A 27,394-nucleotide genomic window follows, 5' to 3' on the forward strand; every position below is an offset into this window, starting at 1 on the left:
TAGGTGTCTGGCTGGCCGGCTGGGGCAAGTTGGGTATGCATCTGGCTGGCCAGTCATGGCAAGTGGGGTAGGTGTCTGGCTGGCCGGCTGGGGCAAATGGGGTAGGACTCTGGCTGACCGGCTGGGGCAAATGGGGTAGGCATCTGGCTGGCCAGTCAGGGCAAATGGGGTAGGCATCTGGCTGACCGGCTGGGGCAAATGGGGTAGGCGTCTGGCTGGCCAGTCAGGGCAAGTGGGGTAGGCGTCTGGCTGGCCAGCAGGGACAAGTGGGGTAGGCGTCTGGCTGACCGGCTGGGGCAAGTGGGGTAGGCGTCTGGCTGACCGGCTGGGGCAAATGGGGTAGGCGTCTGGCTGACCGGCTGGGGCAAATGGGGTAGGCATCTGGCTGACCGGCTGGGGCAAGTGGGGTAGGCGTCTGGCTGGCCAGCAGGGACAAATGGGGTAGGCGTCTGGCTGTCCGGCTGGGGCAAGTGGGGTAGGCGTCTGGCTGACCGGCTGGGGCAAGTGGGGTAGGCGTCTGGCTGACCGGCTGGGGCAAGTGGGGTAGCCATCTTGCTGGACAGCCAGGGCAAATGGGGTAGGCATCTGGCTGTCTGGCTGCGGCATGTGGTGTAGCGCTATTGCTGGTCACTTGGGGTAAGTGTTTTAGCACTCTTGCTGGCTAGCCAGGGCAAGCGGTGTAGGGCTCCAACTGACCCGCCGTGGGATGTGGGGTAGGGCTCTGGTTGGCCGGCTGGGGCAAGTGGGGTAGGGCCCTGGCTGGCTGGCCGGGGCAAGGGAGGTAGCACTGTGGCTGGCTGGCCGGCCGGGGCAAGTGGGGTAGGACTCGGGCTGGCCAGCTGGGGAAAGTGATGTATGGGTCTGGCTGGCCGGCCTGGGCAAGTGGGTGTCCTGGTTTCAGCTGGGACAGAGTTAATTTTCTTCCTCGTAGCTGGTCTAGTGGTGTGTTTTGGATTTGGGGTGAGAATAATGTTGAGAAGACACTGATGGTTTAGATGTTGCTAAGCAGTGCTTACACTCGTCAAAGCCTTTTCAGCTTCCAGTTATCCAAAGATCCAGGTGAAGTCCCTGGATACACCTGGAATCGACTGCCCCAGGGGTGGAAGCAGAGCCCCACCATTTGCCATGGACTGATCCAGACTGCATTGGAACAGGGTGGGGCTCCGGAACCCCTGCAATGCGTTGAGGACATCATCGTGTGGGGCAACACAGCAGAAGAGGTGGTTTCTGAGAAAGGGAAGAAAACAGTCCAAATCCTTCCGGAGGCCGGCTTTGCCATAAAAGAAAGTAAGGTCAAGGGACCTGCGCAGGAGATCCAGTTTTGAGGAATAAAACGGCAAGATGGATGTCGTCAGATCCCAATGGAGGTGATCAACAACAGAACAGCCATGTCTCCACCAACCAGCACGACAGGCAGGACAAGATGGCAAAAATGTGCTCGACGCCGCAGCCGGGGAGCCTCGAGGTCGACCCCGAGGGTTGTGGAGTCGGGGATACAGAGGATCGGAGGCCCGCTCCACTCCAGCTGAAAAGGAGATAGTGGCAGCGTGTGAAGGGGTTCGAGCCGCTTTGGAAGTGGTTGGGACTGAAGCACAGCTCCTCCTGGCACCCCGACTGCCAGTGCTGGGCTGGATGTTCAAAGGGAGGGTCCCCTGTGCACATCACGCAACTGATGCTACGTGGAGTAAGTGGGTCGCGCTGATCACACAACCCCAGTTGCCCGGGCATCTTGGAAGTGATCATGGACTGGCCAGAAGGCAAAGATTTTGGAATATCTCCAGAGAAGGAGGCCCCACCATATAATAAACGACAAGAAAATGAGAAGCAACGTGCCCTGTTCGCTCCTGGGTCCTGTTGTCTCGTGGGGAAGCATCGGAGGTGGAAAGCTGCCGTATGGAGTCCTGTACGACAAGGCGCAGCCACCTTTGAAGGAGAAGGTGAATGGAGTCAGTCTGCAGAGGCGAAAGCCACCCAGCTGGCTTTAGACATTGCTGAACGAGAAAAGTGGCCAGTGCTCGCTCTCTGTACTGACTCCTGGGTGGTGGCAAATGCCCTGTGGGGGCGGTTACAGCAATGGAAGCAGAGCAACTGGCAGCGCAGAGGCAACCCCATCTGGACTGCCGCATTGTGGCAAGATACTGCTGCCCGGGTAGAGAACCTGGCTGTAAAAGTGCGCCACGTAGATGCTCACGTACCCAAGAGCCGGGCCACTGAAGAACATCAAAACAACCAGCAGGTGGATCAGGCTGCTAAGATTGAAGTGGCTCAGGTGGATCTGGACTGGCAACATAAGGGTGAATTACTTCTAGCTTGGTGGGCCCATGACACCTCAGGCCATCAAGGAAGAGAGGCAACGTATAGATGGGCTCATGATCGAGGGGTGGACTTGACCATGGACACTATTGCACAGGTTATCCACGAATGCGAAACATGTGCTGCAATCAAGCAACTTCCCCTGCCCTGCCAGCGAGAAGCTGGGAGGGGGCACAGCCAGGACAGCTGACCCAGACTGGCCACAGGGCTGTTCCATACCGTATGACGTCATGCTCAGTATATGAACTGGGGGGAGGTGGCTGGGGAGCAGCGATTGCTGCTCGGGGACGGGCTGGGCATCGGTCGGCGGGTGGTGAGCAATTGTATCGTGTAGCACCTGCTTTGTATGTTATTATTGTGTTATTATTGTATTATTATTCTATTATTATTACCATTATTACTACTACCTCTATGACTACTATTCTATTTTATTTTACTTCAATTATTAAACTGTTGTCATCTCAAGCCTCGAGTTTTCTGACTTTTACCCTTGCAGTTCTCTCCCCCGTCCCACCGGGGCGGGGAAGCGAGAGAGCAGCTGTGTGGTGCTTAGTTGCTGGCTGGGGTTAAACCACGACAGTGGGGTAGGGCTCGATGGTTGGCCGGGGCAAATGGTTTAGGGCTCTGGCTGGCCAGCCTGGGCAGGTGATATAGGGCTCTGGCTGACTGTCCGTGGCAAGTGACGCAGGGTTCTGGCTGTCCGACCGGGATAAGTGGGGTAGGACTCTAACTGACCAGCTGGGGCAAGTGGTTTAGGGCTCTGGGTGGCCATCTGGGAAAGTGGGGTAGCTCTCTGTCTGTCTTACAGGGGACGTCTAGCGTTCTGGCTGGCTGGCTCGGGTAAGGGTTAGGGCTCCGTCTATCTGGTGCTTGGGTGAGTTTTTGGTTCTGTCTGTCTGTCCTGTGGGCCAGTATCAAGTCTTCCCTGCCATGGATAGAGGTTATTGATGGCCTGTTTTAGAGACTATCTGTGGTGGCTGCTGATCATACCTCTGGTAGACCAGCTGATGGGAGGTGCTATTGCTGGCCGGCGGTAGAGTATGGCTCTGGCTGGCTGTTTACGAGAGCGTGGTTTTGGCTTGTTGGCTGGCCAGGGAGAGACTGTCTTGCTGCTGGTCATGGCAGCATGGCTCTTGCTTGCTTGATGTTTATGTGCAGGTGGTCTGGCTCACTGGCCTGACTTGCTTTTGCTGCCTGGCTGGGGGGAGATGCTTTTGTTGGCTTTTGTGGTTAAAGGGATAGCTTCTGAGCTTAGCGTGACAGTTAACAATCGTGAGAAGGAACATTAGCAAATTGCCCTAAGGAGAAGAAGAATAAACAATAATTTGTTTGGCAATTTAAGGGGAGTATCCAGACCTCAGAAGGTCCTGTGTTAACTGCCAGGCAGCAGAGGCAGCACACTGCTGGATGTCTGAGAATTCTTCAAAGGTCCTGAATGTGATGGGAGAGGGCAAAAGTGTGTCCGTGTGCTATTGGATGATTATGCTTAGCCTTTTCATTTCAAGTTGTATATAAATTCCTTGAAAATCCCTTTGGATACCTTCCTCCTCTTATGGAGGAGGAGTCTCATGATCATGAAATAAACCTTTTGTAGTTCTACCCTTGTGTGCCTTTCTTCCTTGGTTGACAAACATCCCACATCACTAGTAGCCCAGATGGGAGCCCCTCATCCACTGGTCAACTCCAGTGCCTCATGCGGAGCATCTGATCTGCGGACCAGGAGAGTTCATCTATTTCTGTCGGTCGCAGGGAGCGCACAGAAAGAGGTGAGGTGGTGGTGAGTTGCATTTCTGTAATTCTACATAATTCCTTTAATTTGGAAGCGGGACAAGGTGTAGTCAAAGTTATTGGAAATCTGGAATAATTAGAGCAAAATTGCTGGATACCCATGGGTTGTTAGGAAGAAGGGCTGTGGAATTGTGTCAAGATACCTGGCTGGCTCTACTTTTGGGACTGGAGACCAAAAGTGGCCGTCAGTGGGCAGTTTTAAGTTTGACCGCCTAAAGTTTTTAAAGCTAGTTTTGGAAGACCATTTCCCAGCTCAAATCGATTATTGGTACATCTGGAATAATTGGCGACATGATAGATCTAATAGCGATTATATAAGCCAGTCTTATAAAAATAAGATCAAGAATAAGAACAAAACCAAGGCATCTCCTTAATCACTGTATTCATGCAAGATGTGTCTGTGTCTCCTTTGCCTCCTGTCGACTCTATCACTCCTTCTGCACCTCCTGCTTTCCCTTCAACAACTATGCCAGCTCTGCTGCAGGAGGTAACCATTCCTTCTCCAGCGGTGGGGGCAGACACCACTGTAACAAGTGTACACGTGCCATGTGGTCCGGCAGCTTTGGCGGTATGGCAACAGCAAATGCCCTGACTCCAGGAAGACCCGAAAAATGTTCAGCAAATGATTAGGGGAATTTTTAGAGCCTGCTTGATCTGATGTTTCTTGGTTACTGGAAACTGTGTTTACCTCTGAAGAGCGAGTGTTGATTTTGCAGAAAAATAGAGAATAGGCTGCTGCTCTGGATGGTCGGGCTGCGTGGCCGGACGCAGAGCCAGGCAGGAATTATCAGACCAAGGAAGGATTAGATGCATTAAGATTATGTCGAAAAGGGTTAGAAGAATTATTAATTGGACAAAGGAAAAAGAATGCCGACAAGGCATTAACTAGGCAGGGGAAACAATTCTGAATGTCTCAGGCAATTGATCCTGAAGACCTGCAGAATAGGTCTTTGCTTGTCTCCTTATTTGTAGGTCAAGCGGCCCCAGATATTAAGAAGTATATTAACCAATGTTCTCTGGGTTGGCAAGGGAAACTGATGGGGAGATAGTAAATATTGCAACGTTTGTGTATAATGGAAGGGATGAAGCTAAGGCTAGGCAGAAGGAAGAAAAAACAGCAGGAAGAGAAGGCTAGCTTGTTAGCAGCTGCCTTGCAAGGTAGGAATTTTAGGGGGCAAAGAGGTAATAATAATAGAAATAATGGAAACAGAAATCTAAATCGGACAACACCAAAGGATTACTGCAATAAAACCAAGATATTGGAAAAGAGAATGCCCTGTGAGCCCGAGAAGGGGACTACAACAGCAACAAAGGGAAAATCACACCAATCGGGAGTGGAATGAAGGTGATGAACAGTGACGGTTACCAGATCCTCAAGCCCTAGCAGCGGAAGGAAAAACAAAAGCAGTCCTCTCAGAGGACTCTAAGGAACCAATTATAGATTTGAAAATTGGAGATGAAACTTACCCATGTCTGACAGATACCGGTGCAGCTTATTGAACACTAACAAACCCCCACAAAGGATCAACAATTAAGGGTAAAGTAAATGTTGAAGGAATAGAAGGTAAATCTACATTTGTACCCAGGACCAAGGAAATAATGGTACAGATAGGTCCATGGTTGGCTAATCATTCTTTTCTGCTGTTGGGATTGGCACCAGCAAATTTGGTGGGGAAATATTTGTTGTACAAATTATAGGCAGAGTGGCAGTGTACACCACAAGGAATTACATTGTGACTTCTGATGCATAATATAGCAAAAAATTATGACGGCTCTAGCAACTGAAGAAGGGATAGAAATACCCTGGGAACTCAAAGATGTACCTAGGATTTCATGGGCCCAAAGTTTTGCAGAGGTAGGGTTATTAAGGTCAGCTAATCCAGTACAGATAGAAATGAAGAGAGGCCAACCTCCCTCCTTAAAACAATACCTATTATCTCAGGAAGCAAAGGAAGGTATAAGACCAATAATTGAAGATTTTCTGCCAAGAGGCAGAATAATAATAGTTCTATCTTACTGGCTGAAAAAACTAAACTAGGCTCAGATGGAAAACCAGTTTATAGATCTGTCCAAGACTTACAAGCAGTAAATAAATGGGTAACCATACTGCATCCACTAGTTTCTGATCCTTCAACAGTTATAACCATGGTACCAGTTAATACAAAATGTTTTACGGTAATTGATTTGTGCCCAGCTTGCTTCAGTGTAACGGTACATCCAGAGTCTCAGTACATTTTTGCCTTCACCTGGGAAGGGAAAGACTAAATGCGGACTAGATTTCCTCAAGGGTTTGCAGGATCACCAACTTTATTTTTGAAAATCCTAGTGGCAGATTTACATGACATAGAATTAACAAATAACTCTGCATTAATACAGTATGTGGATGATGTGCTAGTAGCAAGTACAAATTTGGAAAAATTGTGTTGAAGACACAAGTAATGGTGGTTGCTTTGGCTGATAAAGGCCGTCAAGTCTCCCCAGTCAAATTACAACTCTGTAAAGAAAAGGTAGGGTATTTGGGATATTTTTTGTCAGGAGAGGGCAGGAAGATACCAGATGACTGAACAAAAACTATCCAAGATATTCCTAGGCCTACAACTGAGAAACAGGAATAGAGCAACAGTTGCATAAGCTGTATGATCCTCAATCATCAGAAAGAATGAATCAAAGCCTTAAAGATATATCAAAGATTTGTACAGGGACTAAAATGGCCAGATGCTATACCTGTTGCTTTAATGCACATAAGGTGAAGGCCGAATAAATTGAGATTGACCCAGCAGAAGTGTTACTTGGGGGGAATATTCAAATTCTGAACACATATATGGCTGTGAAAACCAGTCATTCTGGTCTGTTGCCTTTTTTTCATGACTTCTAGTCCTGGAGAGACCCCCAGCTCCAAACCTCTCCAAGGAGATAAAAAGAAAGGTTTATGAAGAAGGGCTCTAGAGGAAAGAACCAGAGGTGAGTATCAGCTTGATCTGTACGCCCCTCTGTGTCCAGGGAGTACTTGAAGGTCATTGCCAGCATAGTCAAAGATTCGCTTTATGGGGTATGTGCCTCCACTGCAATAACTGTCCGTGCTTGCAAGTGATCAGAAGTGCAGAGGGCTGGAAAATGTAATGTAGAAATCCCTACGTATTCTTAAACTTTCAGGGTGTAAAAATCAGTCTCAGGCTGGCCTTCCTGAGTTTCAGAAGGTTTAGATCTGATAGTACTTTGGTTGTATTTCCATGGAGATGACTTGCTTTGTCACAATATGGTCTGGACCTGCGTAGGGACTGCTCCACCAGCAGTGAGCTGGGTGTTATGCTCTTCCACCCTCTCCCCCATGCAGATCTGACCCAGCCCTCCCTGCCGTGAAGGGAGCCGTCAGTCTGGGAGGCCACATCTACTTCCACTGAGTGGGGGAGAAACACATCTCAACCTTCTGGCATTGCCAAATACACAGAAGAAATGCTTGCACTTTCTGAAAATCTTACTCGTTTCAGATTTTCGGGGTATGCAAGAATTTAATCCAGTCTGAAAAGGCCGCACTTATTTGCTGTCTTGGCCTCATCCAGGGCTACCTTGCTAAAGAGCATCATGACCAAGGACTTTTCAACCTGCCTTTTAAGTTGTAGTTGGCATGCTGAAGCCATATTTCCAACTTTGATCCTATAAAACACTGATTTTCAGCCTCTTTCTATTTGTGGACCCCTAATTTTTTTTTTCAGTGGAGTTCTGGTCCCTGTACAATGAATTTCAGTCTGTTGACAAGACTGTTTTTCTAAATACTGTAGTCTGCATTTGCTAAGCAATTCTAGTAAGCAATACAAAGTTAGATGAGCTGTTTTGGTTGTGTGTGGGGGTTTTTTTGTTTTTTTTTTTTTTTTTTGATCAAAGAGTATATCTGTGGTTTTTTAAAGAAGCTTCTTAAAGCTCTTGAGTGCTCTAATTTGCTGCAGGTATCAGTGGTTGCAGTTTCTTGTGTCTGGTAGCAAAGCTTCAGCAAAAGGCACAAAGTGGTTTTTGCTGCTTTTTCTAGTCTCTTGACTGTCACATTAGGTTATCCATGGTACTGCAGTGTAATGGGGTGGGGAATCCCTGTCATAACCACCTGCGATCTTGTGGTTGTAAAGCTGTTTTGGTGGCTCTTGTCCCCATTCTGTACTGTGTTGAAAGATTTTTCTTAAATGAGCCTGGCATTAACCTTTTTGTAACCGCAGCAGACCACAGCAGGTGTAAGACTAAGAGATTGTTGAGTGAATCCTGCAGGGAGATTTTAACCTATGAAATCTCTTTGCCTTTGTAAATAATGTTTATGTGATTAGTTCGAAGACAGCAACATTAGTGAAATTTCCCAAGTTCCTCTTCCAAGTTGGGATTTTGCCAAGTCAATTTTTCCTTGCCGAAATGAGGCAAGGCAAAGCAAGAAGAAGCAGGAAAAGATGAACACGTAATTCTGGTGCTTCAGGAGTGAGTGGGTGGCAGCATCTTGGTTGGCAGGAGCCGAGAATCTGTTGGAGACAATTTTGGCTGTTCCTCCAAGAGCAGGCTGGGCCAAGGGCAGTGAGCTGGGACACGTCAGCAGCCTCTGAGCAATGCCCAGGTGAAGCTGATTGGGGGCTGAACTTCACCTGAGTCTTCTGAGTTTAGATGAAAGAAAAATAAAACCACTGTTGACCTGCCCCAACCTGTGGCAGCTTGGATCCTAACTTGACTTCTCTTACTGTTGTCCACTCACAGAAACAGATTTTCCTCTGACTAGCAAAACTGGCCAACGCATATAGAGTAGAGGCACTGTGCTTGTTGTCCTTGATATGGTCCTTCAGTTAAGTTCTGTTTATGCAGCAGCATGATTGAACCCATACGTCTGAATAGCTCTGTAATAATAAGTTTGGTTTTGTTTTTTTTTTTCAAAGCAAATGCAAAGCATTTCACCCTGCACACAGTGGTACTAAATATAAATTGTGTAGCTTCTAGATGTTATTCCATATATGGACTCTTCTTTTTCTTCTGTCATTGTGGGCCAAACTTGGAGAGCTATGTCAGAGAGACTGTATGCAATTGGTGTGCTTGACCTGGACAACTGGGATCCTTATGTTCTTGTTCGTCTCACCTGGCAGCGAGGTGGTAGTTGAGCGCCAAGGTGAGATGGCAGATGGTAGATGGTGCTGGGACCTACAGCAATGGAGTCAATGCCTTCACGAGGCGCAGCCTGAGCCTGTGCCCCAAGCAGGGTGTGTGGGAAGGGTGAGGGTATGTGGCAGAACTGTTGAGACACGATGATATCTGCCATCAGACCGTGTACCTGGAGCTCAGCACTTGCTGTGCTCCAGCACCCTTGAAAAGCAGTGTGGCACAGTGCCTCGTCCACGTGTCTGCTTTTCGGTGGACCTGCCTGGGTTCCCCCCGCCCCGTAGCTGCTCAGCCGTAGTGGCGTTAGAGGTGAATGCATGACATTCACCCTGAGCTGTCTGTAACCCTGATCGGTCTCATTCAGCATCTGAGAGAGAGCTGGGAAGAGAGGGAGCTTGTGTATGAATTGTGGGATCTGTGACAGGCCCTTTTTAACTTGTCAAAAAAGGAAGCTGAAGAAGACTTCTCTCCGGCTTGTTATTTCCGTATTCTGAAGGCATGGGACTGCTCTGCTGTGCATTACAGGGCAGCAAAGAGATCAGCTCTCCCAGAACATGAGACAGGTGGGCACTGTGTGCATAAAATCAAAGTGCTACTGTGAGTTTTTCTACTTAGGTTATTCTGAGCAGAGGGCTTCTGCGGACTAGATTGTCCATTTGCTCCTGGGTACTATGCAAAGTCTCATCTTCTCTGCCCCTTCAGGATCGTCCCTGCCATGCACTGTTCCTTGAATGGTATGTTTTAGACAGAGCAGCAGCATCTGGTTTGGTGGGTCCCAGACAGCTTCAGTGTCCCGTAGCAAAAGTGAAGGCTGTGGCAGGAAGCGTGAGACAAGGGCCAGTGGCATGTGTCTCACGGAGGGGTGTCTGAGGTGCAGCAGACTTGCTGCTGGGAGGTCTCCCAGGTTCCTCTTTGTGGCTCAGAGAGGGTATCCGTACAGCTTTTCCTTTTATTGGCCCAGTTGCTAAGCCCCCAACACAACACAGTCCTCATCTGTTTTTGCAGGATCTTGGATGTTCCTTCCATCCCTTGGCAAGGGAAAGCTGAAAATATGCATGTATGCTCTGAAGAAGAGAGGGCGTTCCCATGGGCTTCTGTCACTGTAGATCTGATAGTCCCCATGGGGGCATCCCGGGAGCTCCAGAAGTCCTGGCCCTGGCTCTTGCAAGTGTTGGACTGTTCCTTCCCCGGAGGTACTACAGGCTGGAGAAACCAGAGCCTTTCTGTAGCAGTTCCTGATCTCAGCATGTTTCTGCAATGTGCTTTTTTTTAATGTGTGTTACTTTAAATGGCCCTGCCACAGAGACAGCGTCTCTAGTTGAGGCTCTGACACTGGCTGTGTTTGGAAACAGGCTAATGGCTGAGGTGAACTTTTAATCTGACTCAGAACAATCTTTTTTTATGGTCTCTTTGTGCTGGAAGCTGGAAAAGTAGTGTGGCAATGTGTCCCCTTCACTCTCTTTTCCCCTCACAGTAGCCTGTGATTAAACCTCACGTTGTGCAGCTGGTCAGCGGTTGTGGGGTGCCAGGCAGGGCTGGGTGTTGCCTCAGGGCAGAGGACCATCCCCGTGGAAGCTGGATGGATTGAACTGAAAGGGGGATCACCTGCAGGTTGTCTCTGAGGCAGAGATAGGAGGAATGAGAACGAAAGTCCACTTTCCCTCTCTCCTCCTGATATGCTTTATTCAGCATCCAGGTGAGAGCTGGTCAGTAGAAATTCCCCGAATGCAACTTTCTGTGGAAACTGTGGCAAATGGACGATTTCAGGAGGTGTGGAGAAACGTCAGTGACCTGTGTCTGGCCTGTCCGCTTTCCTAAGACTTGCCACACGAGACCTCTCTGCTCTGGTTCACGCGGCGGGGCAGAGCCTCTCATCTGTCAGCCATGCTGGCAGACAGCGTGGTGCGCAGCCGCTGAGGTGAGTGGCACGTCTGCTTGGGGTGCGGGTCAGCTTTGAGAACGGGCTGCTGTCGGTAAAATTATGTCGATCCACAGCTGCAACACAGCCTCTTGGTTTCCCTGCCCCTCCAGGACCACGTAAACCAGCTGTGGCTGGCTGGATGTCACGGATCGGGCTGATGGGCTGTCTCTGGTGTGCTGGGTCCCAGGCAGCAGCGCTGCTGTGCCGTATCACAAACCTGTGGAGTACGAGTGCTGCAGGACAGCGTGTGGGACAAGGGCCGGCAGAGCCGGTCTCGTGCAGAGCATACGGTATTTGGCAGGCTTGTACTTTGGGGCTGCCTGGGAAATCCTATGTATGTCCATGTTCCTGGTTGTCTGTAACTGGGAATCTGGAGTATGCAGGTTTATTTCCATTTTACAGCTCTGTGCAGGGCTGTGGAGTCCCTGACACAAGAAGGCCTTCATCTATGACTAGGGGTCCTGGTTACTCTTCTTGCTACACCAGTACAGCCTATTTTGTCCAAAAGTCACTTGCTCTGAATGTGATCTACAGGAGTACCCTGATTATGCATGTCCAATTCCTAAATAAGTTGTAAAGTAGCTGTAATTTCACAGCTTTGCTGCTAGAGAAGCGAAGTGCATGACAGTCTCTTTATCACCATGTAAGCATACACCTTTCTGTGTTTATCTTTGCTGTTTTTTGCTTGCTATTGCTATTTCAAAGAGTGGGAGTTCAAGCACAGCTCTCTGGCTAGTTTCATTTAACAAAGAAAGAATTCATAGTCTTATGAATACGAATCTTCATCAGCTTCTGCATCTTCCTCAGTCTCTGGGGTCCTGCTGCCCCCACACAGAAGCATCTCTCAGGCTTTCCCCCCATTCCTGCCTTGTGGCTGCACAAGTAAACTCTCCTAAGAGCCACTCAAACCATGTTTAAAAAAAAAAATCTGATGCGTGAATAGCTGCAGGTGTGGATTGGACAGGTAAGCTAACACGGCTGCCGGCCTCTCTCCCCTCCCAGCGGTGCACGGTCCAGGTGGTACCAGCCCCGGCAGCCCGCGGTGTAGCTGGGGGCTGGATGGACAGACAAGTGGACGGCCAGCAGCCAGCAGTTTTTCCTGGCCCAGGGCTGGTGCTGGGGCAGGGAGCCCTCAGCAGCCTGCAGAGCCAGCTCTGTGCATCGCTGGAACCGCAGGCTTATTTTCTGTTTCCACATGTTGAGTTTCTGGCATTTAGCTCTGCCACCTCTGTGTGAAGCTAGGCCTGTGTATTTCCCCAGTTAACGCTGACATGCATTAGCGACAGTAAATATAGGTGCGCTGTGTATGCTTACCAGCCTATTGAAAGGAAGATGTGCAGAGTTAGTAGGTACAAATTTCTTCGTAATACTTCATAGCTTATTTCCTGCTTTACTTGCTAGCTCAGGTTTTCCAGTCTCCTGTGCTCTATCAATGCTTCACGTCATGTAAGGAATGAGTCTCCATTCTCCTTTCACGATGCAATCGGTGGCTGAAAGGACAAAATGGCCCTGTGAGCTTGCAGCTCACCAAGTAAAAACGATTTTAGCTCACCTTCCAACTACAATTTCTTGTCTTCTCGCCCTCCCCCCCCCTTCTACTTGTGGTTTCTGTTAAGCCTCACAAGGTGTTTTTTGTCTGCAATAATCACACAAAACTTTATGCGTCTTTATATAAAAAGGAGAAGTGAATTCTCTGGCTAGCCAAGGGTGTTGTGAACATTCATTAGTCAATGTTAGAAATTAGTCTAATCTCATCTAAAAAATTGATTATATATGAAATTTGAGAGGGTTGCTCTTATGAGGAGGCAGCTGATTGATGACAACACAGATAGTGTATGTGCTGTCATCTTTACCCTGGCTGTGATTTTTTTTTTTTTCTTTTTTAGCTAGTGAGGATGTGAGGGACAGAGGGAGCCTAATGGGACTTCATATACTGCGTGATGTATGGGGCACTTGCAGTCAGAAATATTGAACTCATAAATGTACTCATTTGCCCTGGAGTCACTGAGAGGGAGACTAAATACAGGACACCGCAATGTCACAGTCATGCAGAGTCACTTCTGTAACAACAGAGCTACAGCAGAAAGGCCGTATTTTTCTTTGATATTACTGCAAATCTGTAAATGAGCTTTGTGAGGCTGCTATCGTTGGCTGGAGGAGAAGGTGAACTTTTTCTGGATTTGGCTGTATGCAGACCCTCTTGCATTTTGTTGTTTTTTCTGAGATTCTGAACATTTTGGGCTGCTGTTTTGAAGCGGCCCTGCACATGCTGTCTGGTCCGTCTTGTGTCTCCACCACAGCACTGCAACCCTAAGCTCTACCAGCTTGCCCTTCAAGCATGAAGGTGAAATGAAGTTGAATGTGCACATCCGAGGCAGATGGTTAGACCCAGTCTTGCAGTGGCATTTGAGAGAGATTTTCTTCATGTTATTTCAGCAGCACAGAAGGAAATGAAAGTGTTTCTCACTGTAAATACTTTTCTCTCTCCCCCTTCCTCTGCACTGCTGTGAGTGTCTGAAGACTCACTTCACTGCTTTTCTCAGAGAAGGCTATTTCTGTCACGTCTTAGATCAGTTTAGGCCTGCCCTATGCATGTATGATAAAGACAGGGTGGTGCTACGTTAGCCTTGAACAAACTTGTAAGTTTTGGATACTGGGAGCAGGAGGTGAGATGTAATTGTCATTGCTAAGACGTCAGAGGGGCCAAACCACTGGCTGAAATGTGGAATTATCAAGCAGAGCCAAATGGTTTGAAAAATAGTGCAGACCACACCACAAGGGGTTTAATCATTTCTCAGAAATGTGTGTGTACATGTAATTCCACTGTGTGGAGCTTCCTTAACGGGCTGTGTTTATATCTGTGTCCAGAGAACAGCATAAAAGTATAAGATTCCCAGCCACATCCTGAACTGCTGCCACAGTTATTCCCCAGCACATCTGCTAAGTGCTTCTAAAAAAATCCAGATGTTGGCCCTAATGCTATAGTGGTTTACTTCCTCCAGTGAGCGAGATGGTTTCTGCTGCGTTGCTTGTGTAATCCACCTCGCTGCTCAGTGCAAAATGCCAGTGTGCTTTAAGCCATCTCGAAGAGTACGAACAAAGTATCTGGCCCTGTGTGGCCCTGTAGATAACCGGTTCACAGCCGTTGTTCAAGATTTGCTTTTCAGTCTCGTCTCTGGGATCTGCACTCCAAACAGAGCTGGGGTGGCTTTCAGGCTGCATTCAGTCTAGTTTTGCAATGCAACTTAACTTCCCCCCTCCCGTAACCTTTACTCTTTGCCTGGGGCAGCTGTGCGGAGCCCTTTCCTGCATGGCAGGTACCATTCAGTCACTGGAAGAGCCCAGCAAAGTTCAGGCTGGCAATGCAGCCTTTGCGTACAGAGGGAGAGCCGTCTCCCACACCTCCTTGCTGGCGAGACTCTCTGTGAGCGATCGTTGTTGGTATTTCAGAAAATCGGCTGGTCTGCATGTACAGTGCTTTCTCTGACCGGACTGATTTCTCTTCCCTGAGTAGGCATGCTGTACTTCAATAAACTGGAAAAGGATGAAAGAAATAGGTGTTTCGCCTTTGCCCGATCTCAGCATTAGCATCTTCCTAAACGGTGTGAGCTGACCAGGAGATATTTTTGTCTCTCCTCACCTCTCAGCCCTATTCTCACACTTGCAGCTAGCTCCAAGGTGCGGGACTTTGCAGAGCACATTGTAGCTCGCATTGGTTCAACCCGAGTTCAGTCACCCAAAACCTTGCAGGTCTATTTTGAAACATTATTCAATCTGTCCACTATGGAGTTTCTTTTCTTTTTTTTTCACTCTTGCTTCTGACATCACTTCCTGAACGCTATATTCACTGAGCTCTGTAGCCAGACCGTCTTCTCAGCATATGATGCAAGAAGCTCTTTAAAATGGATTTCAGCTCTCCTTTTACTCTGCAGTGCTTGCTGGTGATAATAACTGTTACTCATGGTAAGTGGGATTTTTCTTTATGAAGTTGGCACAGATTTTCCTAGGTGAGCAGGCGCCTTAATTTTGCTCCAAGATCTTTTAAGGACTCTACCAGGTTTGGGGAGGCATCAAATAGTGTAACTTCTAATGCATGAAAGGGGCAGTCAGACCAAAGTAAGACAGATTATTTTTTTAGTAAATGAATGATAACTAGCAATATAGTACTTTCTCAGCGTACTGCGTCTGTAAAAGCATTTCAGCAGAGAATGTAAGGTCCTTGTATCCAGAACGCTGGCTGGAGGGGCTGGACAGCAATGTGGTTGCGCTCCGAACACTCGGTGTGACCTTGGGTTAGTCCTCGAGCTGCTGTCACCCTGCCTTTTACCCATCTCTGATTTGCGTACAGCAACTTAATAATGTGCAAGGGTACTGTGAGACTTGTTCAAGTTATAACTGTGTCCTTACTCTTTGGCTAAAAGCAGCTGTGCAGGCAGCAGTTCTTTTTGCTACCCTCTGTACAAGATCCATGGCATGGATGCCCTGAGGATCTTTCTTTGTGCAGTTTCTCAGCTCTGAGGGGGGGTGGTAGGTGGTCATGTCAAATTTGGGGAGAGAAGAGACCACTGCTCAGCCTTGCATCACCTTGTGCGCATGGTGTGCACACCACACCCGTGTTATCGGGGGGAAAGTTGGCCTTTATAGAAGGCTTCCCACTCCTCTGATTTTCAATTACTGGTGACCCCAGCCTGTCACTAGGGGTGGGTCTGTCCCTCTTATGTCTCACCTGGGCAAAGACCCTTTGATCTTAAGGGTCTTTTCCAACCTTGACAATTCTATGATTCTATGATTTGCCTTTCTGGGAGGCAGCCGAGAGGGGATGGATGGACATGGCAATCTCGCTGCCCATACTCTGTGCCTCTCCTTTCAGGCTCTGTTACCTGCACCAGTGTGCTCAGTGGCGGCTCAGCAGTCTTTTCTGTGGGAGTTCAAAGTCTGCAGAACCTCTCCAGAATGAGCAAGAGGGACATGAGTTGCTTGACAGCTGTTTTAAACGATACTTTATTGGCCAAGTGTGGCAATTCTGCCAGCAGATGCCTGAACTTGCAGAATGGCTCCCTAGTGCTGAGGAGTGTGGAGAAAGAGGACGAAGGAAAATACGAGTTTGTTTTTCACAACACCACCAGAATTTTTACACTGGAAGTATTTGGTAAGTGGCCCTCTTAGCAATAAATAGCTTTTGAACTTGTGAGCCTGGCTGGAAGCTGATGCCTTGAAATTCTTCCTAAGAGACTGCTTGAGCTTGCAGGATCTATAGGTGCCTCTGGAGCAGCTTTGTCAGCCTCTGGCACCTCAGGGAGCAGTAATGGTGAATGTAAACTAAGAGATGCTTTTTGCATCCACGTTGTCAGTCTCTCCTGTCTGTTGAGCCTTCCTTGAAGTAACCAGTCAGTTGAGCTACCTGCTATTTTTCCCTGATGTAAGAGACAGCAACATGAAGTGTTTGTAAATTTCAGCCTACAGTATGTAGACATGTAGCTGGAGATTTCAGTCCATTTCCAGAGTACTCTTCCTGATGGCTCTCACGAAAGCTCTTGCTGACCAACAGCATTTTGCTGCCTGTGGACACGCTTCCTTAAGGAGTTAACCCTACTTGACTTGGCTCTAGAAACTGAACTGTGCAGGTCTGGGTTGAGGCGTGCTGGGTTTTTCCCCTGTTTCATGCAGCTGAGGAAAGGTACTAAAGGAATCCAGGTGTGACCTTCTGATTCTTAGCTGCCCCCGAGCAGCTTGGTCAGCATCTTCTGGGTCTGTTCAGAGATCAGCAATAGGTACCTTACCATGCCAGTCTCCCTACTGTCCTCCATGTGGCCTCAGAATTGCTGCTCCCCTTCATGTGCCTGCTCGTCCATCTGCAGGGTGAGAAGACAGAAAGAAAGTCACTTCTGTACAGGATCCAGAATCCAGGATCATTGCTTTGGTTAATATGGAGAAGGCTTAAATGGGTTTGCCCCCCTGCTGAATAGTGCTCCAGTCAGCCAGTGACCATTGCTTTGGTCCTTTTGCAGGGCTTTCACTTACTTACACAAGCTTCTAAGAGAAACTCAAGCGTATGAAATTGTAATGAAAATGTCTGAGCAAACTGGTCTCAGTGAAGACAAATGAATCCTTACACCTTTCGGGCGCAAACAGGCGGAACTGCCGCGGGGAGTAGGTCAAAGATGTGACTCCTGGGTGCAAAGATCGGGGGCTTAGACTGGAAGTAGGCAAAGACTGTAGAAGTGTCCTGGGTTTAACCTCCATTTCAGTGGATGTGCTTTAGGAACTTTTGTCTCTTATGTTCTGTTGCCACACCTAAGTCAGGGAAACAATTTCACAGCAAAGGTGTTCCTGAAGACAGTGAATTTTAGCTGAAAATGATGTCTTGGTTGAAGAAAGTGATTTCTGAGCTTATTTACATGATTTGCACAGACATTCTCAATGTGAGACTTACTGTCATAAAACCATATCACTTCTCTGTGTAGTCTGTATTTGCAAAGTGGCAAATGTAGGAAATAGGTTGGTTCCTTGTAGTAGACTGAAAGAGAGAAATTCAGGAAAATGCAGTAAGATCAATTATTCGTTACTTTGTTTTAAATTGTCCTAGTGTCGGTCATCCTATCTAACTGCGGGTGTCTGGTGTTGATACCGATGTTGGGCATGACTTGTGCTAGTTCCCCTATAAAATGGAAGAAGCAGCAGAGTGACAGCAAAAGTACCAGCTTCGGGTGGAGGAGAGGGCTGAGTCTCCTCTGAAGCTACGGTTATCTGCTGATCACAGAGGAAGCCTCTGGCTGGCAGATGCTTTGGGAGGTTCACCATCCTCTCAGATCAGGGTCTTTTATTTTTTGCTTTTTGAATTTCAATAAGGAAAATGAAGAGACGCCAGATTTTTGTGGCATCCCCAAAATAGGGACCAAGAGTCACTAGCAGGGTTGGGTGGGTGGGCACTGCTAAGCATTTCAGGGCTGGGGGCAGGCACTGAAGAGTCTGGTTACTTATTTCTGTGCTCCCTAGCTACCAGTAAATGCAGTGATAGTAAGGGAAGCTCCTGTCCAGCTCATGTTCACTGCTGACTCTGCTCCTCACCTCTCCCTTTCCTCCCTGTTCCCGTTGCCCCGTGCTGTGCGTGACCAGAGCCAGCCATTGCTATCCAGTGCTTCCCTAATGGGACCGGAGAGTTGTTCTGCAATGTGGCCAGCAACGAGAGCATCAGCTTTCAGTGGCTGCTGAATGGCACCGCACTGAGCGCCCCTGAGGCTTGTGTTAAGGACGGTGGGAAGAAGGTTCGTCTGGACAAAACCGTGCCTGGGGAATTTGTATGTGAGGTTTACCACGGGAACAGTGTCACGAGGACCAGACCCGTTGTGCTGTCTTGCAGCTATGGTGAGTAACGGCGTGTCCAGAAAATCTCTTTTTTGGTCTCTTGCAGCAGAAAACTAAGGAGTTGTTGGTGTCTGCATAATATCACACTCTTCTGTCCTCTGGCAGCTGCCTTCCAGACTTACCACATCCTCCCTTTAGAAAGTGTCCCCTTGACTTCCTTCTCCCTCCTGTGTCTCGGACTGACACAGCCTACAACCACAGAAGTGATTGAAAAAGTGATGAAAGTTTTTTCAGGGGGTCCTTTTACCCAACTCTGCAGCAAGGATGGATCCCTATCCATCTGTTTTCCTACCTTCCAGTGATGGAGACCTTGCAGCCTCCTGTGCACCGATCCCCTATGCCGGTTTAGAAACACGAGCTGCTTCCTACGCTGACATTCATCCATTACCCAAATGGCCTTCCAGTTTCTCCAACATCCCTGTAAAAACACCTGTGCTAGTTCAGCCCTGTTGCTGCTGGACTCGGCTGAGGTGGTTTGCCTTGTCTCTTTTCCCCTTAGCCAGGCCAGCTGCACAAAGATTTACCAGTCTATGCAAATGTCTCTCCATCAGCCCCCACACCATCAGAGGTGGGGTAAAGACACAAGTCATTCACTTAGGAAATGCAGGTTTTTTTCCCTCCATGTCCCTGCTTGGATATGTAGTTCTGTGAGAAGGCTGTGACTTTATCCATTTGCAAGCTATCCATGAATGCTGAGTACTCTGCTTGAATGAGGCTATAGTTTAAAGAGACAGAAATCTGGATCCTAGGACTGATCAAAACTGCCAGTGCAAAGCACTGGTCTGTGTTGTAAGCTCACATTTATTTAAAGAAAATGGAAAAATTGATTAGATAACCTTGGGTGTGATTTCACTTGCATCTCCAGGAGTGAAGGTTTTTCTCCTCTCTGACAGCAAAGATGGTAATGAAAACTACATCAGGGTGGCATAATTTAACCATAAGGTTTTTGACTAATTTAGCTGTAATTAATTTAATCACCTTTGCTACTAAAGAAATAGTACTGTGCAATAGCACCTAGCATTTTAGAAATTGTCTGAGACGCTCCAATTCCAGAGCAGACACTGTCTTTTCTTCTATGGTTGGCATATGGTTGGTGTGAAAGCCGAATTACTGACATACACCCAGTATCGTGTGCTGGCATTCAGCAGAAATGCCATGGGCTGTTCGTGCCTGGTTGCGTTGGTGCTGCTGGCCAATCTGTACAAGTTTGGCATTTGTGATCGTGGAGCAGGGATCTTAATTTTGTCCAGTTAAACTGGTCAGAGGTTGTTGAGCATAGTCAGACCCAAGTTGGCTGAGAGGCTGGGGAGTGAGGATGCGAACGTCCACGAGCCGTTCAATCAAGCCCTGTGATAAATCACGCGAGTGCTGGCAGTTACCATTGTTTATTCTGGGTGGCTGCCCAGTCCCCTGGGTGCAATATCGGTTCCCCATTTCCTCTTGAAAAGCCCACAGGGGAATTTAGTAATAGCTCTGTTGGGATGGACACGCACGTGAACATGTATTTGGAAGGGTCTGAGAGCAAGAAAGTAGCAGCGATTCTACTTTTTAGTCACCAAATGCAACCACATTTGTAAAAAGTGAACTACAGTAATTCCGAATACTACTAAAATGAATTGAAGAGAGAAATGAGTTCAATTAAATTAATTAAAGACTAATTCCTTATTTTTGTGGGTTATTATTATGTCCAGGCAAAGGGATGAATATAGTTTTTCCACTGTAGGTATAAGATCTATGTAAAAGCACCTATTTGGGCAACCTGTTGGCTGATGAAATTAATTTTAGGTAATTGTTAGTGTAAAACAATTTGGCAGAAATACTGTAAATTTCCCAGGCACCAAAGGGATCTCATCACACAAGATCTAAGGCAGAGGATTCAGAAGTTAACAAGTCAACATATATAAAAGGCTTTTTTTTTTTACTTGTTTATTACTGGTTTTTTAACACAATATTTTATCTCAAAAAGATCTTTTTAACAAATGACAAATTTTTAGGAAAAAATATTTCCAACATGTATCTATACCTTTGACAATATTCTCTAAGCTTTAATCAAAAAGGAAATAAAATTATTAGGGAAATTATTGCTCATTTACTCAAAATTTAATTTTGAGTATAGATTTTTTTTTTTTTTAACTTGGTAACTGTTCCTAAAGAGACTGGAACAAGCACTCAAAAAATACTTTGAGTATATGTGATTTCACACACAGGAGCACCTGTCTACGGTTGGTTTTGCTGTTCCTGTGAGTATGTGGACTATGACAGCCTGTGGTATGTCCTGGAACATTTGAAACACTTCCCGGCCTCTGGGGATACGCAGCAATTTGTGCGTTTGGGGTCTCGAAAACAAGCTCCAAATGAGCCTGTTGGTTTCTGCAGTGCGGTGCTGTGCAGGCGTGCGCGCAGCCGAAAAGAAGCCAAATGATTCAAAAAGGGATGGCATAGGCTTACCTAAGGAGTTTTAAGGAATTTGTATAATAGCGATAGTTGAGCTGTATGGTTTTTTTAATATGGGGAGAAGAGTTTTGCTACTGGCTGCCCCAGGCTGGAGCAAATTGTCTCAGTGAAGGAGCGAGTCTGGATGGGTCTCTCTTTTCTGCAAGTCTGTGATGCCCTCTACCAGCTTTCCTGCTCAGCAGCAACATACGTGCAAGTCTGACCCATCAAAGCAACCCTGAGCAAGGGACTCTGGGCTGGGTAATAATAACCACCGACTTGTGTGTGGCCTTCTGTTCAGCCATCTGTAGCCTTTGCCTCCTGCTAGGCGTTTCGCCTGATCTCGGTTGGGAAGGGGAATAAAGAGAAATCCTTCTCCGAGCAGCAGTGAAGCTGGTTTCCTACAGCTCCGACTCGGGTGGCTGGAGTCTCTGGTGCCTGAGGAAGTGCAGGCTCTGATCAGTCTGGCTCTGAGGTCGGCATAGTCGTTACGTGGCTGTCCTAAGTAGATTCTCTGGGGCCTAATACAAGCTCTGAGGATAGACTGCAGCTTTTCTTTCAGCAGGAGATGCTAGCTTAGGTCTCCCTCCTCTTCTCAGCTGCCTGTTTTCATAAAACTTGTTGAAATGTAGTATCTTTCAAACCACCACCTTCCCTGTTAAATTTGATTAAAACTTAGGAATTATCTTAGATGTTACTGGTCAGAGTAGGCAGAAAAAAATGCATGCAGCTTAGTCACACAAGCCTCTTAACGAAAAATTCCATACCATAAATAAACGATGTGACATAAATCATGATGTGCCACAGTTCACAGTATCAGCTCCCCTGATCCAAACCAACAGTAATGCCCGCATGCTCTAACGCGGTTTCTCCAGTTTGGAGAAAGAAGCTTGCCCACCCTGGTAACTAACAATGCCGTGTCCTTCTTGCAGGAGACCTGCTGCAGTACCCGTGGTTCATTTATATCCTGGCAGGGTGCGCGGGGGGTGCGGTTATCCTGGTGGTGGTTGTGTCCTCAGTCATATGTTGCTGCATGAAGAGGAAACACAAGTTCATCCCAGTGCCTTCAGGTGAGCAGAGAGTGCTGCTGCCCCCAGGAACGAGCCTCACAGAGGAGCGTGTTTGTGCAGGCTGGGGTTGGAGTAGCCTCAGCATAAACTGGTCTCAGCTGGGTGGCTACTTGTCTTACAGCCAGCCCTCCCTTGACCTGGTGGAGCAGAAACCTGCTTGCTGATAGGCAACTGTTAACAACAAGCGGGGTCTTGAATTAAACCTTGTTCCTCCTTTTTTCACCTCACGCTTGCCACCATGTGCTCCTGGCCAGAAAGAAACACAGCAAAACCTTTTCTATGGGCAAGAAAATTGAGCCTCATTCAGGTCTGATCCTGAAATGACCTGAAGGCTTCTGATGGCAGTCCTTTGTCAGCACCAGTCCCTGAGTGCAATCTGCCATTGCCCAGTGGGGCCGCCTCAAGCTGTGATCCTGCCAGCATGGCCAAGCTGGTCTCTGACGGGTTGGCAATGGCCCTCTGTACTCAGCATCTGTCTGCTCTGGGAATGGAGCCAGTGCCGCATGCGGAGGAGATGCAAGCATGTGTCGGTGGTCTGGCCTCGCAATGAACGTGCCGAGGCTGCTGGGATGCGGGGGACCTCTTTCCTTCAAGTCTCCGGTTTTGGTTTTACAGAGGAGAAGGATGACGGACTGACAATGTCCATGGTCTCCAGTGAAGGTGTGAAGAGCCCCCCCAATGGAGACCATGTTGAGGCTCAAGCTGCCCAAACCGACTGCCCTCCAAAGCCTGGTGGGTAGCTTGACTTGTTTTAAGTCGGACAGATAGCTTGTTTAGGAGGGTGAAGGACAAAATGGATGTGTGTGGCTGATGGGGGAGGAGCTGACTGTACAGAGGGCCCTGGGACTCACTGATGCAGAGAAGGTGCTGCATCTTGTCCAGACGACAGAAGTTGCCGCAGGTCATTTATCAGTACCTTACTCGTGCTCAGCTTCTGCACAGGGGTAGCTCTTGCCCTCACCCAGCCATGAGATGTAGCGACATCCATCTCGTAAGCATCCCGCAGAGGGTACCGCCAGCAGGCTGCAGACTGTCTGTTCCAGTATCTCCTGTGCTAAAATACACATCTCAAAACCAGCAACTCCCCAACACTTAGCAGTTTTCGTGCAATCTTATCACACGCACCCCCTTCTCATCAGTAACATTTTCTAAGAATCGGCATTGTTTTCGAAAGCAGTCATCTTTAGGACAGCACCCACCCATACGCTGAGCTATAAACACAGCTAAATCCCATCAAAGTCAGAGGCTTGTGTATTTCCTTATATTGGGGCTGAAGTGGGAATACAGTCACATTTTAAATCCTTCAAAGAAATTTGAGAATAAAACCCCACAGCTTTAGCACAGTATGGTCAAGAGAGTGCAGTGATAAAAACCTTTCAGAAATCTCCTGTTCTGTGAGTGCTTGATATTAATATTCCACTTTTTGCATTACGTTTCCCTCAATTTCGTTTCACAAACATGAACGCTGGCAGCACCTTCCCTAGTAATGCACCATCATCAGCTGAAGTAGGTCTAGCAGAGACATCATGAACCGGAGTAACATTACATAGGTCACAGCCTGGACTCAGCGCTGCCGTCTCCACTTCTGGTGTCCTTCACTGTACCATGCACAGCCTCTCAGCAGCTCAGTTATGCTTTATGTCTAACCTTGGATGTTGCTTTGCTCTGCTTTCAAAATATTAAATGCTACTCATGAACATAGTGCAAGAAAGAAAAAAAAAGGTCATTCAGGTCATTGTTTAATACTAATATACTTAAAGTGTAGATTTTTTTTTTAATAAAATTTTACACATTGTCAGTTTGACTAACAAAGTATCCCATATTTAAGTTTTCTACAAATAAGTAAAAAGCAGAGGTATGTGTGGAAAGTGTTTAGGTGAGAACATATTAAATGTGTGCTGTTACCCAGCTTTAATTACTCAGGTGTAACTGAGTAGATTTGGCTTTGGTGTTTTGGTATATTTTGGGCAGTTGAGCCCAGAGAGCTTCAGCACCGAAGTGTCTAAAGCCACAACAGACAACTCAATAAATGAGTAGTTACAAGGAAAATTGAAATTTGGCTTGCAGATGCCTGGGGAGAGGGGACTGAGCAGGTTAGGCAGCCTGCAGCATCGGGGACTGGGGGGAGGATTTCCATGAGGGTGAGCATAGTGCGAGCACTTATAAACCATTTCTCCCTTCTTTTCCAGATGCTGCCCAGACTGGTCAAGGTGTTGAGCCCCAGCCGCTGGTGGAAGAAAACTTGCCAGTGGAGATGGAGCCTGAGGAAATGCCAGACCCAGAGGTCATAGTTGATGTGGAAAGCCAGGAAAATGCCTCGGACTGTTTCCTGGATCCAGTTGATGACTGATCTGGCATGCTTGCCGTTTCACCCTGTCTTGAAGCCTACGACACCCGTTCTTTGCATCCCATAGTCTCATTGTGTGTAAGAATTGGTCCGGAAAATTTTAGCAGGGGAAAGATGTGAGGTGTCAGGCCTGCTAACCTCATTTAAAAAAAAAAAAAAAGAAAAAGAAAATATAAGGAAAAGCACATGTGTGGTTTCAAGGCTGCACTGTCGTGGGCTGACAGGTTCGCTAACAAAACTGGGCAGCTCTTTGATGCTTTGCCTGTTAATAGACCTGCGGCTAAACTGCAGAGCCCTAGAGGACAGCCTGAAATGAGATGGGCAGTTCCTCCTGCTCCCTGCCCACCCCACGCCTTGCCGTCTCTTTGCCAGCCAGTGGTTCCTGCAAAGGGCAGGCATGACAGGATTGAGGTGGCCTGCCAGTCCCAGACAGAAAAACGGACCTGCCAGAAATCTCCTGAGAAAGCCTCTTCTCAGGAGATTTCAAGGCATTTTTCACAGGCCCTGCAAAAAAAGCTCAATGGAGGTTTCAGCTAGGTATCTGCTGTGCCAGGTGTTTATCTGAATTGCTCCTCTGAGCTCCAGACCCTTTGTGATTTGGCCCTCACCGCTTGCTGCGTGGGGCCAGGAGTGGTGGTAGGGGCTGCTGCATGCAGACCCCAGGAGGTGATACTGGCTTGCTCGCCTTTTGATGCCCTGCAATGGCAGGGGACCGCCGGTTACTTTTCGCCAGAGCCTAACTGCTCGGGTTGCTAGTGAGTTAAAACAGCTCTGTCACTAGCTTGCTTGCTTGCAGCAGAAGGGTGCCTGGGGCTTGGGTGTGTAATTTTGGCAGAAACATTGATTAAAACGCTGAGATCGTTCATCAGTGCAAGCATTATTACCTTTAGTGTAATGGTTTAGCTACTGCAAGCTGATTGAGCTGGCCATCTGCCTGTGCGTGTAGGCTTTTTCAGTGCTGTGTTATTTGCATAGACAGCAGCAATTTATAGAATCTCTTAGGCAAGTCTTGCTGCTACGCACGTCCTGTTCTGCTCAGGGGAGGTTTGTGAGTGGAGCAGCTGGGGTAGACCTGCAGGAGGGAAGAAGGATGAGGTGAGGAGAGGGCAAGGACTCTGTCCCAGGCAGCAGGTAGCTGAATCCCTCGCCAAGCTGCCAGGGGCTGCAGGGCTGTCACGCCACAGGGAGTGCTGCAGGGTGCACTGCCAGAGCAAGGTGTTTACTGTATAAGTGCATTTTGGTAGTCGGAAGACAGGCATGTTGCTGTTAAACTAGCCCAGTGGGCTAGAAAGGCGTAGTAGAGTAAAAGCAGAGATGGTACAGATCAGGGCCAAAAGGGGTGGGGAGATGTGTATTGCATTCCTCTCTTCCCTTGTCATTTTGTCCGTTTTATATGTGCCGACATTGTGCCATGAATCCCTTGGAAACGGATTTAAGGTGTGCCTTGTAAATGCCACCCAACGAGGTCTGCATGTGCCCCAGCAAAACCAAAACCAAACTTGAACGCTTCTCTCCCAGGCGGGGGAGCTGGTGGAGTGGCTGCATGCTTACCTGGAAGCCCTTCATGTCTGTGTACATGGCAAAGCTCTGCATCGGTGACGCCCAGCCATAGGTGGTTGTTCTTGTTGTTTCCTTGTCCTGTGACTCTGTTTAGAAGATTTTTGGATCTTGTGTGCTGTGTTGGTGGTGATTCAGCCTGTCTCTGCTTTTTAAGGCTGCCGTAGGAATCAGATTTTCCACGGTAAGAGGGAGATAATAATTCTTTTCCTCATGGTGCTGTGCTATCTCCTTTCAGTACAAACATTCCTCAAAGGCTGTGAGTTGAATGACAAAAATGTGACGCCGAGTGCTTGGGGTGGCAGCTGCCTGTAGGCAGCACAGTGGCAGTGATGTTGGGTGAACGGGGGCCAGCGTCACCGAAATGGGGGGACGTAGTCAGCTTTGCTTCTCTTCTGCACTTTCTGGCAGGGGCAGGTAGGGGACAGTCGACTCCAGTACATGCTTCAAAGGCTGAACGGTGCTCTGAGCTGCACTGGAGAAGATACCAGCATTTCGGGTGCTGAGGGTGACAGAGCTGGGCCAGCCGTGTCCTGCTGGGCTGGTGCGTCCCGGCTCCAGCTTGCCCTGGTGCTGCCTTGCTGCTGTCAGCCCTGGGAGGGCTGGGGGTGCCCTGGCAGCTGTTAGCAACACCACTGGTGTAACCCCAGTCTGGGAAGGATTTTTCCCATTGAGATGGGAATCTGAGACTCGAGATGTCTTTATGAGGCAGATAGGACGTGGCTGGTTTTCTGTCCTTCCCTGCTGGAGATGCCCTTCAGCAACGGGGCGAAGGTTTCTGTCACTGTGAGGTCAGGAGAGAAGTTGTGCCACCTGCTCTCTTCCTTTAACTGTATGTGTGCACGCCCAGCTATTGTTCTTTTTTGGTGTTTTTTTTTTTCTTTTTGCCGTGATGATTTCGTTCCTAATAAAAAGATCTGTTTTCTAACTTGTTTTGAAAATGTTTAAGTTCTATTATTTAATAATTCTTTCTTTATGGTTTTCACTGAAAGTACAGGCTGGTTTCCAAATTTTCACCCAGCCAAATAAAGGAAAGGTGATAACAAGTTACTGCTGACTAGAGATGACTTGGGTAGTCTAGGGAACAGAGATCACAAGGACATTTGTTTGTAAGTCAGTCTAGGGGAGGCTGTAGGAGAGTGGCGTATCACTAGTCCCCATCGGAGTGTGTGTGCTAATGTGCCTGCACGTCTGTGTGCACCAGCAGCTCACCAAACCCTGCTCTGTGCCTTGCCCAAACTGTGAGGTGCAGGGAAGGGATGCAGCGAGATGGTCTTGTTTTACTTTTCTTTATCCATCTCTATTTATCTGTATTTTTTTGTGACACCTAAGCCGCCTTAGCTGTGAGAGAGGATGCTTGACTCATAGCTCCTTTTGCAAGGAGGAGGTGACTCTGTCATGCTCACCCTTAGACAAGTGGGCCTAGATGGTGGGTGAAACCACTGTCCTGATGGTTTGTGATCATATAAAATCCCTTGACTT

The 27,394-nt window shown here is 47.8% G+C and overlaps 1 protein-coding gene across 1 annotated transcript; it reads left to right on the forward strand.

The window, feature by feature from the left end:
- The first annotated feature begins 15,001 nt into the window (after nucleotides 1–15,001).
- Nucleotides 15,002–26,788, forward strand: LOC104014982 (uncharacterized). Its single transcript, XM_087757779.1, has 6 exons — nucleotides 15,002–15,103; nucleotides 16,011–16,289; nucleotides 18,257–18,505; nucleotides 21,871–22,008; nucleotides 22,624–22,740; nucleotides 24,198–26,788. Exons 1-6 carry the CDS (start codon nucleotides 15,043–15,045, stop codon nucleotides 24,356–24,358), a joined length of 1,005 nt encoding a protein of 334 aa, XP_087613905.1. The 5' UTR covers nucleotides 15,002–15,042; the 3' UTR covers nucleotides 24,359–26,788.
- The last annotated feature ends 606 nt before the right edge of the window (nucleotides 26,789–27,394 follow it).

This window comes from Nipponia nippon, unplaced genomic scaffold (assembly GCF_047370975.1).
Source record: "Nipponia nippon isolate SJK-2023a ecotype South Korea unplaced genomic scaffold, ASM4737097v1 scaffold_2, whole genome shotgun sequence".
Lineage (NCBI taxonomy): Eukaryota > Metazoa > Chordata > Aves > Pelecaniformes > Threskiornithidae > Nipponia > Nipponia nippon.

What these genes read in the sequence shown, in the direction of transcription:
- LOC104014982 (XM_087757779.1), top strand. Translation starts at nt 15,043, where the DNA reads ATGGATTTCAGCTCTCCTTTTACTCTGCAGTGCTTGCTGGTGATAATA. An exon ending in GATAATAACTGTTACTCATG is followed by an intron (nt 15,104 to 16,010) that starts GTAAGTGGGATT and finishes CTCTCCTTTCAG; the next exon opens with GCTCTGTTACCTGCACCAGT. An exon ending in CGACTGCCCTCCAAAGCCTG is followed by an intron (nt 22,741 to 24,197) that starts GTGGGTAGCTTG and finishes CTTCTTTTCCAG; the next exon opens with ATGCTGCCCAGACTGGTCAA.